Source organism: Podarcis cretensis, assembly GCF_951804945.1.
Source record: "Podarcis cretensis genome assembly, chromosome: 17".
Taxonomy (NCBI): Eukaryota; Metazoa; Chordata; class Lepidosauria; order Squamata; family Lacertidae; genus Podarcis; species Podarcis cretensis.
Window position 1 is genome coordinate 7,523,944 of NC_137187.1, and position 12,222 is coordinate 7,536,165.

Genomic DNA, 12,222 nt, shown 5'->3' on the forward strand with positions numbered 1-12,222 from the left:
GCATTGATTGATTTTCAATGCATTCCTATGGGAAACCGTGCTTCGCAAGACGAAAAACTCGCAAGAAGAAAAAACTTGCGGAACAAATTAATTTCGTCTTGCGAGGCACCACTGTACATGGGTAGTGCTGAGGGGTGTTTTCTTAATCTGGAGTCCCCAAAAATAGTGGGCGTCTTAAGCATAGTAGCGTCTTATACACAGAAAAATACTGTATGTTTGAATGCTCTCCCAGAAAATGTCCTAGCAAGCAGATTTAAAACAAGAAGGAAAGGGGCCAGTTCACATCATTGTTATACAGCAAGTTTCCCGTGGATATGGCCCGTGTATTTATTAAACAATGTTGCAAATTTGACCACTAAGCCAAGCCAATAGAATCAATTTGTACTCGTTTCATTCTTTTCATTCTTCTTTCATTCTTTTACCCACGCCTTACACCTACTTGTCACATTATATATATGTTTTCAGTATGTATTCTTTTTTACTCATGGGAAGTTCTTGTTTAAAATGTCCCCTTTATGTCATTTTTTTCCTTCAAGACAGGCATGTTGTGAGATTCACTGGACAAAAAAAAAATACAAAGAAAATACATTTTAACTCGACATATCTGGTAGAAGCCAACCATTCAGCTTTGAGATTAAAATATAGCACAACCATATTTATATTCAGGTTATTTAATGCTAACCAAGTTATTCCTGAATTTGTCCCATGATACTGTTTTGGGTGAGCTGGACCCACTTTCCGTGCTCCTTGTATGAGGAAGTTCAAGCCTGGGTGCCACAAATGAAGTATTGGCAGCACTAGGCTTCTAAAATGTATTTTATTTTAAAATGTTGTATTTTATTTTTGTTTTTAAGTTTGTAATCATTCATCTTGTTTTTATTATTGCTTGTAAGCCGCTCTGAGCCTGGCCTTGGCTGGGGAGGACGGGGTATAAATAAAAAAATATTATTATTATTAAAAAGAAAAGGAGTCCCTATTGCTCCCTAAGAAAAATGCAAAAATAGAGTTGGATTTTTATTAGCCCTAGCCAAAATAGTCAGTAGATTCCCTAGAAAAACTCCGTGTTTAAGCAAAGCAATGAAATGCTGACTTGCTGTTTAAGTTGCAGTGAGCAATCCTAAAATGGCACGTAAAAGGAGATATCACCTAGTAGATCGCAATCTAATTAAGTCTGCTATGTGGGTCTCAGATTGCATTTGGCGCTGCTGTGACAATCACGGCTGAACTCCCCTTTTTGAAAACATGCAATCTAGCACTCACCCAGAGAAGGCTGGAGGCTTGACTTGTGGAGAAGTGAAAAGCCTTTCTTTTTACCTTTTAGCTGGCCCTATTAAAGCTATCCCCAGCTGTGGAATTCACCTAAATTGAGCCATCTAGTGGTGAGATATGTTTTGTTTGTGAAGGTAATAAATGCCTCTCAAATACAACCTTTCCTGTAGTGGATTTGCTGTGTTAGTAGCAGATTATAAACTGTAAAGCAATTTCAGAAAGATGGAATCTCTAGGGACAGTGTCCAGCACTTATGCTGATTTCAGTAGACTTACTCAGTTTATGCTTGTGGATCTTAACCACTGTATCTGCTATGGGTCTGTTGGAAGGAAATATTGTAGCTCAAAAGGACAACTTGACAAAAGCCAGGTATAGAAGTGACTTTTCAACAACTTTGTATGCAAACAGACCTGTTCCAATGTGCCTATTTTTCAATCTACAAAATGTGCTGCCAAATTTTGTTGATTTTGCTAGAGAAAGGAGTCGATTTGCAGTTCTGGCTTGCAGAATATATGTGAGTTTGCCACCCATAACAGCTTCACGTAGAGTAAAATGGTTCTCTTTTATTTAATGGGATGATTGTCCATAAGCTTAGCTGTGCAACTACAAGGACATGGCAGTAAGCAGATGCTTTTACTAATATTGAACATATTAGCTTGTACTTTTGAAAAGTGCAAATCAAATCATAGTAGTTTGCTTTGGGATTTTTAGGCTTGATAGAAGAGCAACACTTCCACCACGATTTCAGAAGGAGCTTCAAGTTCACCCGTCAAAAAGCGTACCTGTGGACTTCAATGGTATGTTACCAGAGGGCCACAAAACCATGACTGCTAAGCCAAGCCAAGCCACACTTCATGGGTGGGCGGGTGGTTTTATGTATTTAAACAGAACTCATGGTAAAATCTAATTTTGATGTTGATGCAAGCAGTTCCATTAGACATAATTCTCCTCTTAATACCTAGTAAGAAAATACATAACTTGGCAAGGTAATGTACTGGTAATTAAAAGCCAAAGTGTCTTTCCAAAGTATTATGATTGTAAAATGTTTGCTCATTTTGAGCGCCATCAAAAGAGAGAGAGAGAGAGAAGACCCTTGCCCAACCTTGCAATATTAGTTTCCTCATTCACCTTTTTAAGTGGCTGGGTGGTTTCCTTTTCGTTTAGTCTAGCTATACTTGAAATATCTCAAAGCTCAGTATGAACTGGGATAAAGTTCATCAAATAAAGAAATGAAGCTCAAACATATTTCCTACAAACTTGATATTTAGCCTGGTTAGCTTTAGCCTGGTTAGTTTCCCTATTGTGTCATCATCTTTAGAGCGTTCCCTCCAGGGAGAGACAAAGGAAGGAACCTTTGACAGAGCAGGAAAGAACAGTTGCCATGGTGATGGTTGCCAGTATATTTTTTATGTTAACAGGATGCCCAGCACAGAAAACTCTTCCATAGCCATCTTCAGTGTAGTGTCTCATACATACTGTTGTTTATATGAATATGTTAACAGATTGAAAAATTAAGCCAGTGTTCTAGACAATCTAACATTTGTATATTTTATATTTGTATATTTATAACATTTGTAGCTTTTATATTTAATGTTTAATATTTTAAAAGGAAAGTTTAAAAAAGCTAGCTACTGGCTTGGAGGATTCTGGTAAGATTGTCATTGCCACCAACCAAAAGGGATTCAGCTAGTTGCTACGGTGGCGCTGTGGGTTAAACCACAGAGCCTAGGACTTGCCGATCAGAAGGTCGGTGGTTCGATTCCCCGCGACGGGGTGAGCTCCCGTTGCTTGGTCCCTGCTCCTGCCAGCCTAGCAGTTCGAAAGCACGTCAAAGTGCAAGTAGATAAATAGGTACCGCTCCGGCGGGAAGGTAAACGGCGTTTCCATGCACTGCTCTGGCTTGCCAGAAGCGGCTTAGTCATGCTGGCCACATGACCTAGAAGCTGTCTGCAGACAAACGCTGGCTCCCTCGGCCAATAAAGCGAGATGAGCGCGCAACCCCAGAGTCGGTCACGACTGGACCTAATGGTCAGGGGTCCCTTTACCTTTTTACAAATGTGCTGCTGCTGGACTAGAACAATGGCTTTATCTTGTATCCTTTTAAAAGAAGAAATGCTGTCTTCCAAAAGTTTGTGTTCTTGCTTTTCAGAAAATGCAAAAGAAATGAGACAACTCGTGCCACTTCAGCCTCCTTATCCTTCAAATACCGATATATATGAGATTCAGAGAAGAGTTAAAGAGATTCTGAATCAATGCAGCAATGGAATATGTTTATCAAAGCTACCGTATGTGTACAGAGAGACTTACCGGGAGGACTTAAATACAGCCTTGCTCCCTCAATTTGAGAACTGGCCTCACATTTGTGTGGTAGGTGTCAGCTTTTAGCAGAGTGGATAAGAACTGGTTTAGACAAATCCCATTTCTTGGTTTGAATAATATTTTTTTTTAAAAAAAAATCAGGTATACACAATATCTCATTAAAAATGGGTTTAACTGCAAATTTTAATTTAATACAAAAAAGGCCTACACAATCCCAGCTAAAATATGACTCTCAACACTGAATTAAATGTTGCTTTTCTATGTGAAACCAAGATTGGTGGCCAACTGCTGAGGTTAAGCAATATAAATGATGCTAAGGCTGCAATCCTCTATTATCTAGCTGGCCACAAAGGATCTGTGGAAGTTTCCTAGTTAAACAGATACAAGCTCAAATACTTAAGCTTGTGTTAAATCCTAATACAGCCCAGGAAGGCATATAATTCATTTTGGATGTCTTTTTGACCCCAGTCAAGAATGCAGCTTGGAAATTTCCCATTTTCCTTTTTGGCTAATAAGTACTATCCTTGCTTCTGGAAAGTTCTAGACACTCACTTTCCCCCCAGTTGTAGACATGTTTACTCAGAAGTCAATCTCACTTTATTCACTGGGATTACTTCAAAATGAGTGTGCATAGGATTGCAGCTTTACACTTCAAGATTATTTCATGTGCAAAGAGAAGTAAAATATGTATGCAGGTGTAACTTTGCCACGTGAAGGCTTTGTGGGTTGTATAGCCAAAGGGCTTCAGTTGTGTTCCTAGGGTTGTATAAAGGCTTTATTCTGGCCCTGTTCAGGCATTCAGTTCACACAATCAGCTGTTGTGTGGAGGGAGAGAGCAGGGCTGCATCCACTGGTTCTGTTGGCCCTACTGACCATATGTCAGCTGTATATATGTAAAATTGTGTTATTTTTAGAATATGTCAATATGGTTTTCTTGTGTTCAGAAATGTTTTTGTTCTTAAAACCTGTGTTTCGTTCTGTGTTCATCTTGTGTTTACCACTTTGACGGCTTTATGCTGTTAATAAAATGGTTAAATCAGCTAAATTTGGCAGTGAACGGTTGCAGAGGGGTGCCTGCTTCTTATGCGTAGGAGGCTTCCCCTTGTAGTGTTGTCATCATGATTGTGAAGGGTTGTACTCCACAAGGAAAACCAAGGCAGATAAAGCGGACGCCCATGTGGACCTGGGGGGTGGGGGGCAGAAGTTGTGCTCCTTCTCTCCTGCTCTGTGCAATTATTTGTGTGACTTGAATGCCTGAAGTCCGTTTCAGTTGCATGCTAAGTTAATGGCAATAGCCACTCAGTATGGACAGTTGTTTTTTAAACAGTACATTTGGAAAGGAGACAGTAATTGAACAAATCGTGTTTACATTTTTTATTTGTTTTTTTTAAAAAATGCATCCGTATTTGCTTTTCCAGCATATCTAACTCCTGGGAATAATCTAAAAATAGCACTAGCCTATAATCTGCAGCAGGGGTAGACATTGTGGTGCCTACAGTTATTGTAGACATCACCTCTCTCATCAACCCTGGTTGTCTCTGGCCATTGGCAATCCTGACTGTGGCTGATAGGCCTTGTAGTCCAAAAGCTATAAAATCATCCGTGTTGACTACCTTTCATCTACTGTAAGCCAGTTTCAGACTGTTCATTTTGAGTGCTTTTCCATTTTGCATGCAATAAAGGTAGATTTCACCCTCATTTAAAAATGCTAATCAGAATGCATATATGAGCACACATATGGTTTTCTGCTCTTACATTTGCCATTATACTCTTAAATAGATATAATAAATGTTATTTATAAGTAGTGTATCAGCATGTTGACATACCAGCCAGTTTGGGTGGAATGCAGATAAGCTATAATCTTTTTGCTTTCATCAGTCTGTAGCCGTACTGAATACTTCTCAGTTCTTAAAATACGTGAGCATCTTAGCACAAGCCTAAGCACACTTTCAAATATTCCAATCATCTGCTCATTTATACCCAAATACACGCAGGTCCCACTTCCCAAAAGCAATGCGTTCCCGGGAAATGTTCATAACTCACATAATGAGTCCACAATTTCCATTGGTTCCTATGGGAACATTTCTAATTGGGGATTTATCCAATCTCTCCCCCTGCCCTCTCTCCATGGTTTCTTCCTGAAACAGCTATAGCCGACCAGCAGAAGAGACAAAGGAAAACTTATTTATCCGATCTCTCCTACTCCTTGATTTGTTCAATCTCCCTCCCCCCCCCCCCACATGGTTTCTTCCAGCAAAACACAAGCAAGGAAGTGGGCAAATACTGGATGTTCGGATAGCTGAATCTGTGGAGTGTATTGCAAAGTTTGGGCATAATTCTTTGTTTGGATAAGTGAATTTTCACATAGTGAGAGGGCGAGTAGCAGGACCTGCATGTAAATACATGTATGAATAACAGCAAGCTTCAGTTGTTAAAGATAAGCAATGTTTGTAAGAGGGACACCTTGAGCAATTGAACAGTGCTTGACCATGAGCCCCACTTATTTTCGTAAGGGTGAAATTAGTCCTGTTTTAAACTACCTGGAGATCTAAAACTAAATCAAATTCAACCACAGTTGGAAAAGCACAGTATAATTTTTTTGCTGTTGAGATGACACAAGCCTGTGCTAATTTGACAAGGTTTTTAGTACGGCTGCAAAAAACAAAGCTGTTTCATGTAGGGGTGAGTGAATGTGACGAGGTGGTGAGAAAACAAAAGGTTAGTCAAAACCGATGGTGGTCGGTGTACTTAGAAGTAAATGGCCCGTCTACAGACACGTGTGGAAACCACTTTTGAATTGCCCGCAATGCTCCAATTCAGTAACGTAGCTGTTTTTGTAACCCTCCTGCTTTCTCTCAAAAGACAGAGAAGGTATGTTCTGGTGGCCTTAGGGATATATTCCTCTACCCTGCTGCAAAAACACAACCTTTGGTGAAGGGTGTCTCAAGCCAAGAAGGAAGCCTTCAGCCCCCCTTAGTAAAACAGACTGTAGAGACCAAAGTAGATGCGCCCCAGGAGGATTTCAAGCAGAAAATTGCCGCCATCTTGTTAAAATATTCCAATGGCCTTTGGGCGAATGCTCTCCCCAAAGTGTACGAAGACACATACAAAGCACCATTACCTCAGGATATTCTGAAAAGTCTTGACGCCCTCTCGGATATATGTTCAGTGGATTACATATCTGGCAACCCCAAAAAGGCCATTCTCTATGCAAAGTCGAAAAAGCACACGGACGAGAACCAGAATGTGACTGACAAAACCCACGCAAATGAAGTTCTAGCAAGACCAGCCGAGCAGCATCCCACCACGATCAAGCACGAATCCCAAGAGGAGTATTCGGAGAACATGACCGTGCCTCCGTTAATTATCCCAGCAGAAACATCACCATCTGTGCTGGTGGTGGAACTGAGCTCAACAAATGAAGTTGTTGTCAGGTAAGATTATTGTCCCGGTCTTCCCTAATACTCCTGTAGTAGTGCAATGGGGTTATCTCTTCAACTGTCAGCACACCAGCCATTCAATTGAAGGAGAACAGATTAAGAAAATGAAAAATCTAAAGATTTACTCTGGTGTTCACTTTAAAAATACGGTCTGACAGGACCATCTTGTGCATGTCTGCTTAGAACAAAGTCTCATTAAGTGTGTATTGGAGTGCACACTCCATTTGTTATCAACATATTTAAGCTTAAAATCTCTTAACTGAACCGAGGGAGCCTTTTCTTCACAAAAGAGTGGCCAGAAGCCAACTTCTGAGGTTGTTGTTGTTGTTGTTGTTTAGTCGTTTAGTCGTGTCCGACTCTTCGTGACCCCATGGACCAGAGCACGCCAGTATTGGAGCCTCAGCTTCACGATCTGTCCTTCCAGTGAGCACTCAGGGCTGATTTCCTTAAGAATGGATCGGTTTGTTCTTCTTGCAGTCCATGGGACTCTCAAGAGTCTCCTCCAGCACCATAATTCAAAGGAATCAATTCTTCGGCGATCTGCCTTCTTTATGGTCCAGCTCTCGCTTCCATACATCACTACTGGGAAAACCATAGCTTTTACTATACGGACCTTTGTTGGCAAGGTGATGTCTCTACTTTTTAAGATGCTGTCTAGGTTTGTCATTGCTTTCCTCCCAAGAAGCAGGCGTCTCTTAATTTCGTGGCTGCTGTCACCATCTGCAGTGATCATGGAGCCCAAGAAAGTAAAATCTCTCACTGCCTCCATTTCTTCTCCTTCTATTTGCCAGGAGGTGATGGGACCAGTGGCCATGATCTTCGTTTTTTTGATGTTGAGCTTCAGACCATATTTTGCGCTCTCCTCTTTCACCCTCAATAAAAGCTTATTTAATTCCTCCTCACTTTCTGCCATCAAGGTTGTGTCATCTGCATATCTGAGGTTGTTGATATTTCTTCCTGCAATTTTAATTCTGGCTTCGGATTCATCCAGCCCAGCCTTTCGCATGATGAATTCTGCATATGAGTTAAATAAGCAGGGAGACAATATACAGCCTTGTCGTACTCCTTTCCCAATTTTGAACCAATCAGTTGTTCCATATCCAGTTCTAACTGTAGCTTCTTGTCCCACATAGAGATTTCTCAGGAGACAGATGAGGTGATCAGGCACTCCCATTTCTTTAAGAGCTTGCCATAGTTTGCTGTGGTCGACACAGTCAAAGGCTTTTGCATAGTCAATGAAGCAGAAGTAGATGTCTTTCTGGAACTCTCTAGCTTTCTCCATAATCCAGCGCATGTTTGCAATTTGGTCTCTGGTTCCTCTGCCTCTTCTAAATCCAGCTTGCACTTCTGGGAGTTCTCGGTCCACATACTGCTTGAGCCTTCCTTGTGGAATTTTAAGCATAACCTTGCTAGCGTGTGAAATGAGTGAAATTGTGCGGTAGTTGGAGCATTCTTTGGCACTGCCCTTCTTTGGGATTGGGATGTAGACTGATCTTCTCCAATCCTCTGGCCACTGCTGAGTTTTCCAAACTTGCTGGCATATTGAGTGTAGCACCTTAACAGCATCATCTTTTAAAATTTTAAATAGTTCAGCTGGAATACCATCACTTCCACTGGCCTTGTTATTTGCAGTGCTTTCTAAGGCCCATTTAACTTCACTCTCCAGGATGTCTGGCTCAAGGTCAGCAACCCCACTACCTGGGGTGTACGAGACATCCATATCTTTCTGGTATATTTCCTCTGTGTATTCTTGCCACCTCTTCTTGATGTCTTCTGCTTCTGTTAGGTCCTTACCACTTTTGTCCTTTATTATGGTAATCTTTGAACTTCTGAGGTTAAACATTGCAAATGACACAAGTATTTAATAGTCCCTTGGTCCAGTAGGAAGTTCATAAGTATGAACTTCCTATTGGACCTAGGGACTAGTAAATTCGAGGATGTAGATGACACATTCCTATATTGTGGCAGGATCCTCCACTGAGCCCATAAGAGTACAAGGTTGTGTTCTTAGCCCTCAGACTATCTAGAATGTGTTCAATTGTGAAATCACTATTATTTATAACTTTACCAACCAGGACAATGGACAATTTACTTGTTGAAACTTTTTTATTCAGCAACTACCATCTCTTCTCAACATTTATTGGAGCTCAATCCCATGCATATTTACTCAGAAGTAAATTCCACTTTGTTCAGTGGGACTTTTTTTCCAAATAAGTGTGTATAAAATTGTTTCCTTAGCCTTTGAGCAAGTGATTTTGCTTGCTGCCCTCGCATGCCCACACACTACCTTGTCATGATGTAGACAAAGGGCACGCAAAGTATATGCATGTAAGCTCCACGGCCAGAGCATTGTGCATGTACTTTGCTTAGTTGCAATCAGAGCTATTGGATAGTAAGTATGTGAAACAGAAAGAGCTGCCATTAATTCACTTAATTTGCACTCTCTGCCTTGGCTCTCTTCTTTCGGGAAGAGAGGTGTCTCTTTTGAGGTGTCTGCCACATGCGGTTGATTTGCAGTCTTGTAATGACAGATTGGGACGTGGGTGGCGCTGTGGGTTAAACCACAGAGCCTAGGGCTTGCCGATCAGAAAGTCGGCAGTTCGAATCCCCGCGACAGGGTGAGTTCCCGTTGCTCGGTCCCTGCTCCTGCCAACCTAGCAGTCTGAAAGCAATTCAAAGTGCAAGTAAATAGGTACCGTTCCGGCTGGAAGGTAAACAGTGTTTCCGTGTGCTGCTCTGGTTCACCAGAAGCGGCTTAGTCATGCTGGCCACATGACCCGGAACCTGTACGCCAGCTCCCTCGGCCAATAAAGCAAGATGAGCGCCGCAACCCCAGAGTCGGCCACGACTGGACCTAATGGTCAGGGGTCCCTTTACCTTTACCTTTAATGACAGATTGTCATAAGCCACTCTTACCTTGGGACAATTTGGCATACAGTCAAACCTCGGTTGTCGAATGTAATCTGTTCCGGAAGACCGTTCGACTTCAGAAACGTTCAACAACTGAAGTTTGGCTGCCGATCGGTTGCAAGAGCTTCTTGCCTGCAAGCGGAAGCCACTCCGGACATTCAGGTTTCAAAAACCAGAGCATTTACTTCTGGGTTTTCGGTGTTTGGGAGCTGAAACGTATGATAACAGGCATTCAGGAACCAAGGTTTGACTGTATCAACAATGGAGTCCATTACCTGCCTAGTGCACATTTGCTTTTGAACACTTGGACAAATTATGAATATTATTCCCCAAAAAAACCCAGCAGTAACAGAGTTGGTGTAAATATTGGGAATATGTGAAATCTTTCGACTCTTTGCAGTGAAATTGAATTTGCACACACCTATGCTGTCATGTAGGGACGCGGGTGGCTCTGTGGGTTAAACCACAGAGCCTAGGACTTGCCGATTAGAAGGTCGGCGGTTTGAATCCCCGCAACGGGGTGAGCTCCCGTTGCTTGGTCCCTGCTCCTGCCCACCTAGCAGTTTGAAAGCATGTCAAAGTGCAAGTAGATCAATAGGTACCGCTCCGGCAGGAAGGTAAACAGCATTTCCGTGCGCTGCTCTGGTTCGCCAGAAGCAGCTTAGTCATGCTGGCCAGATGACCCAGAAGCTGTACGCTGGCTCCCTCGGCCTATAGTGCGAGATAAGTGTGCAACCCTAGAGTCATCACGACTGGACCTAACGGTCAGGGGTACCTTTACCTATGCTCTCATGTAATTCCATACATTCCTTTTTCAAGAAGCAAGAAAGTTCTAGGATTACACACTTCAGTTTAAGAGGAGATCTAAGGCTTTAAAAAACTCACTTGTTCACAAAATAGCATGTAAACTGTCTTCTTTAATGTCTACACCAGGTATATGTATTCCGCTGTGTAAGCGTGCACTCTTAGAATCTAGCCCACATACATCCTGCTCTAATCTGTTTCTACACCCTTTTTGCCTTAAAATTATTTTGGGGTAGGGGAGATATGTTACATAACGCTTTGATTACGTAAACACTTTTGCACTTGTTACCACTTTTGTTGTTGTGATTTATACCAACTATCATTTCTGCTTGAAATCCTGTAGGTATGTGGGCAAAGACTATTCTGCTGCCCAGGAATTAATGGAAGAGCAGATGAAGGATTGGTATGGTCGGAACCCCTCAGGTTTGCAAATACAGTCTCCTAAAGTTGGACAGGTTGTTGCTGTGCCTGCAGTAGAAGATGCTTGGCTACGTGCACAGATTACTTCGACAGACGGCAATAGGATAAAGGCAAGTGCTGTAGGTTTCTGTAGTAAAAATGGTGTTAAAATCAGATGAAAGTGCTGGTCTCTATCTGTTGATTGCGATAGCTGCCTTGGACACTTCTTACAAAGTGGGAAAGTAGGATAATATTTGCTTAAATAAATAATAATGATAATGTCTTCTAAGGGTTTTTTTGGGTAGGTGAGGAGTGTTTAATTCTTCTAAGGCAAACTAATAATTGCAGCATTTGGGCTCTAGCAAATGACCAAGAACAGAGCCTTTCTGGGAGATCTCAGCATAGTAATACGATGCAGTGATTTTTTTGTTGGATTACAATTGCTCTCTTTAGATTCAGATGAAAATGGAGCTGTGGATCTTTTAGATCTGGTCAAAAATGCCTTTCATCTACTGCTTCTGCTTACAAGCTCGTAGTTAGTAGTGTTTGAGAGAGGATGCGTGGGGTCTGATGTTCCTACTGCAGTCAGCAAAACGTTAGGGGGTTCAACTGACTCAGCCACCAGATCTATTTGACTTGCATCAGTCATGTGTACAAATTCAGAAACTGGCTAGAGAAGAGGATCACTGCTTCCCTTTCATTCCAGGATCCCCAATACATGCAAAACGGACCAGGGTGGCTGGAGTGATGGCAAAACCTCTCTCTCTTGCCAGCTGTCATCTAAGATGTTGATGCCAACCCCCTACCCCCGATGCACTGTTCAGTCCCTCTTGGCTTCTTTGAGTCGAGGAGCTGAACAAGGAGGGAAATACAGTGGTGCCCCGCAAGATAAATGCCTCGCAAGACGGAAAACTCGCTAGACGAAAGAGTTTTCCGTTTTGGAGGTGCTTTGCAAAATGAATTTCCTATGGGCTTGCTTCGCAAGACAAAAATGTCTTGCGAGTTCCTGCGGGTTTTTCCCCCTTCCCCCCCCCCTTTTTCTAATCCGCTAAACCGATAAGCCGCTAAAAGCCGCTAAGCC

At 42.0% G+C, this 12,222-nt stretch overlaps 1 protein-coding gene and 1 long non-coding RNA gene across 5 annotated transcripts in view; both read left to right on the forward strand.

The window, feature by feature from the left end:
• LOC307206634 overlaps window positions 1-12,222 on the forward strand; it is a 153,280-nt gene that overhangs the window by 43,524 nt on the left and 97,534 nt on the right. The window lies entirely within an intron of this gene.
• Window positions 1-12,222, forward strand: part of TDRD7 (tudor domain containing 7) — a 36,662-nt gene that overhangs the window by 7,087 nt on the left and 17,353 nt on the right. For 3 of the 4 annotated variants that reach the window (XM_079959213.1, XM_079959214.1, XM_079959215.1), the window contains 4 exons: window positions 1,981-2,066; window positions 3,419-3,636; window positions 6,451-7,022; window positions 11,086-11,272. In XM_079959213.1, coding sequence (XP_079815339.1) covers window positions 1,981-2,066; window positions 3,419-3,636; window positions 6,451-7,022; window positions 11,086-11,272 — 1,063 coding nt within the window. Of the gene's footprint in view, window positions 1-1,980; window positions 2,067-2,651; window positions 2,726-3,418; window positions 3,637-6,450; window positions 7,023-11,085; window positions 11,273-12,222 lie in introns of those variants that run through there. The other variant, XM_079959216.1, reaches the window with a different exon arrangement.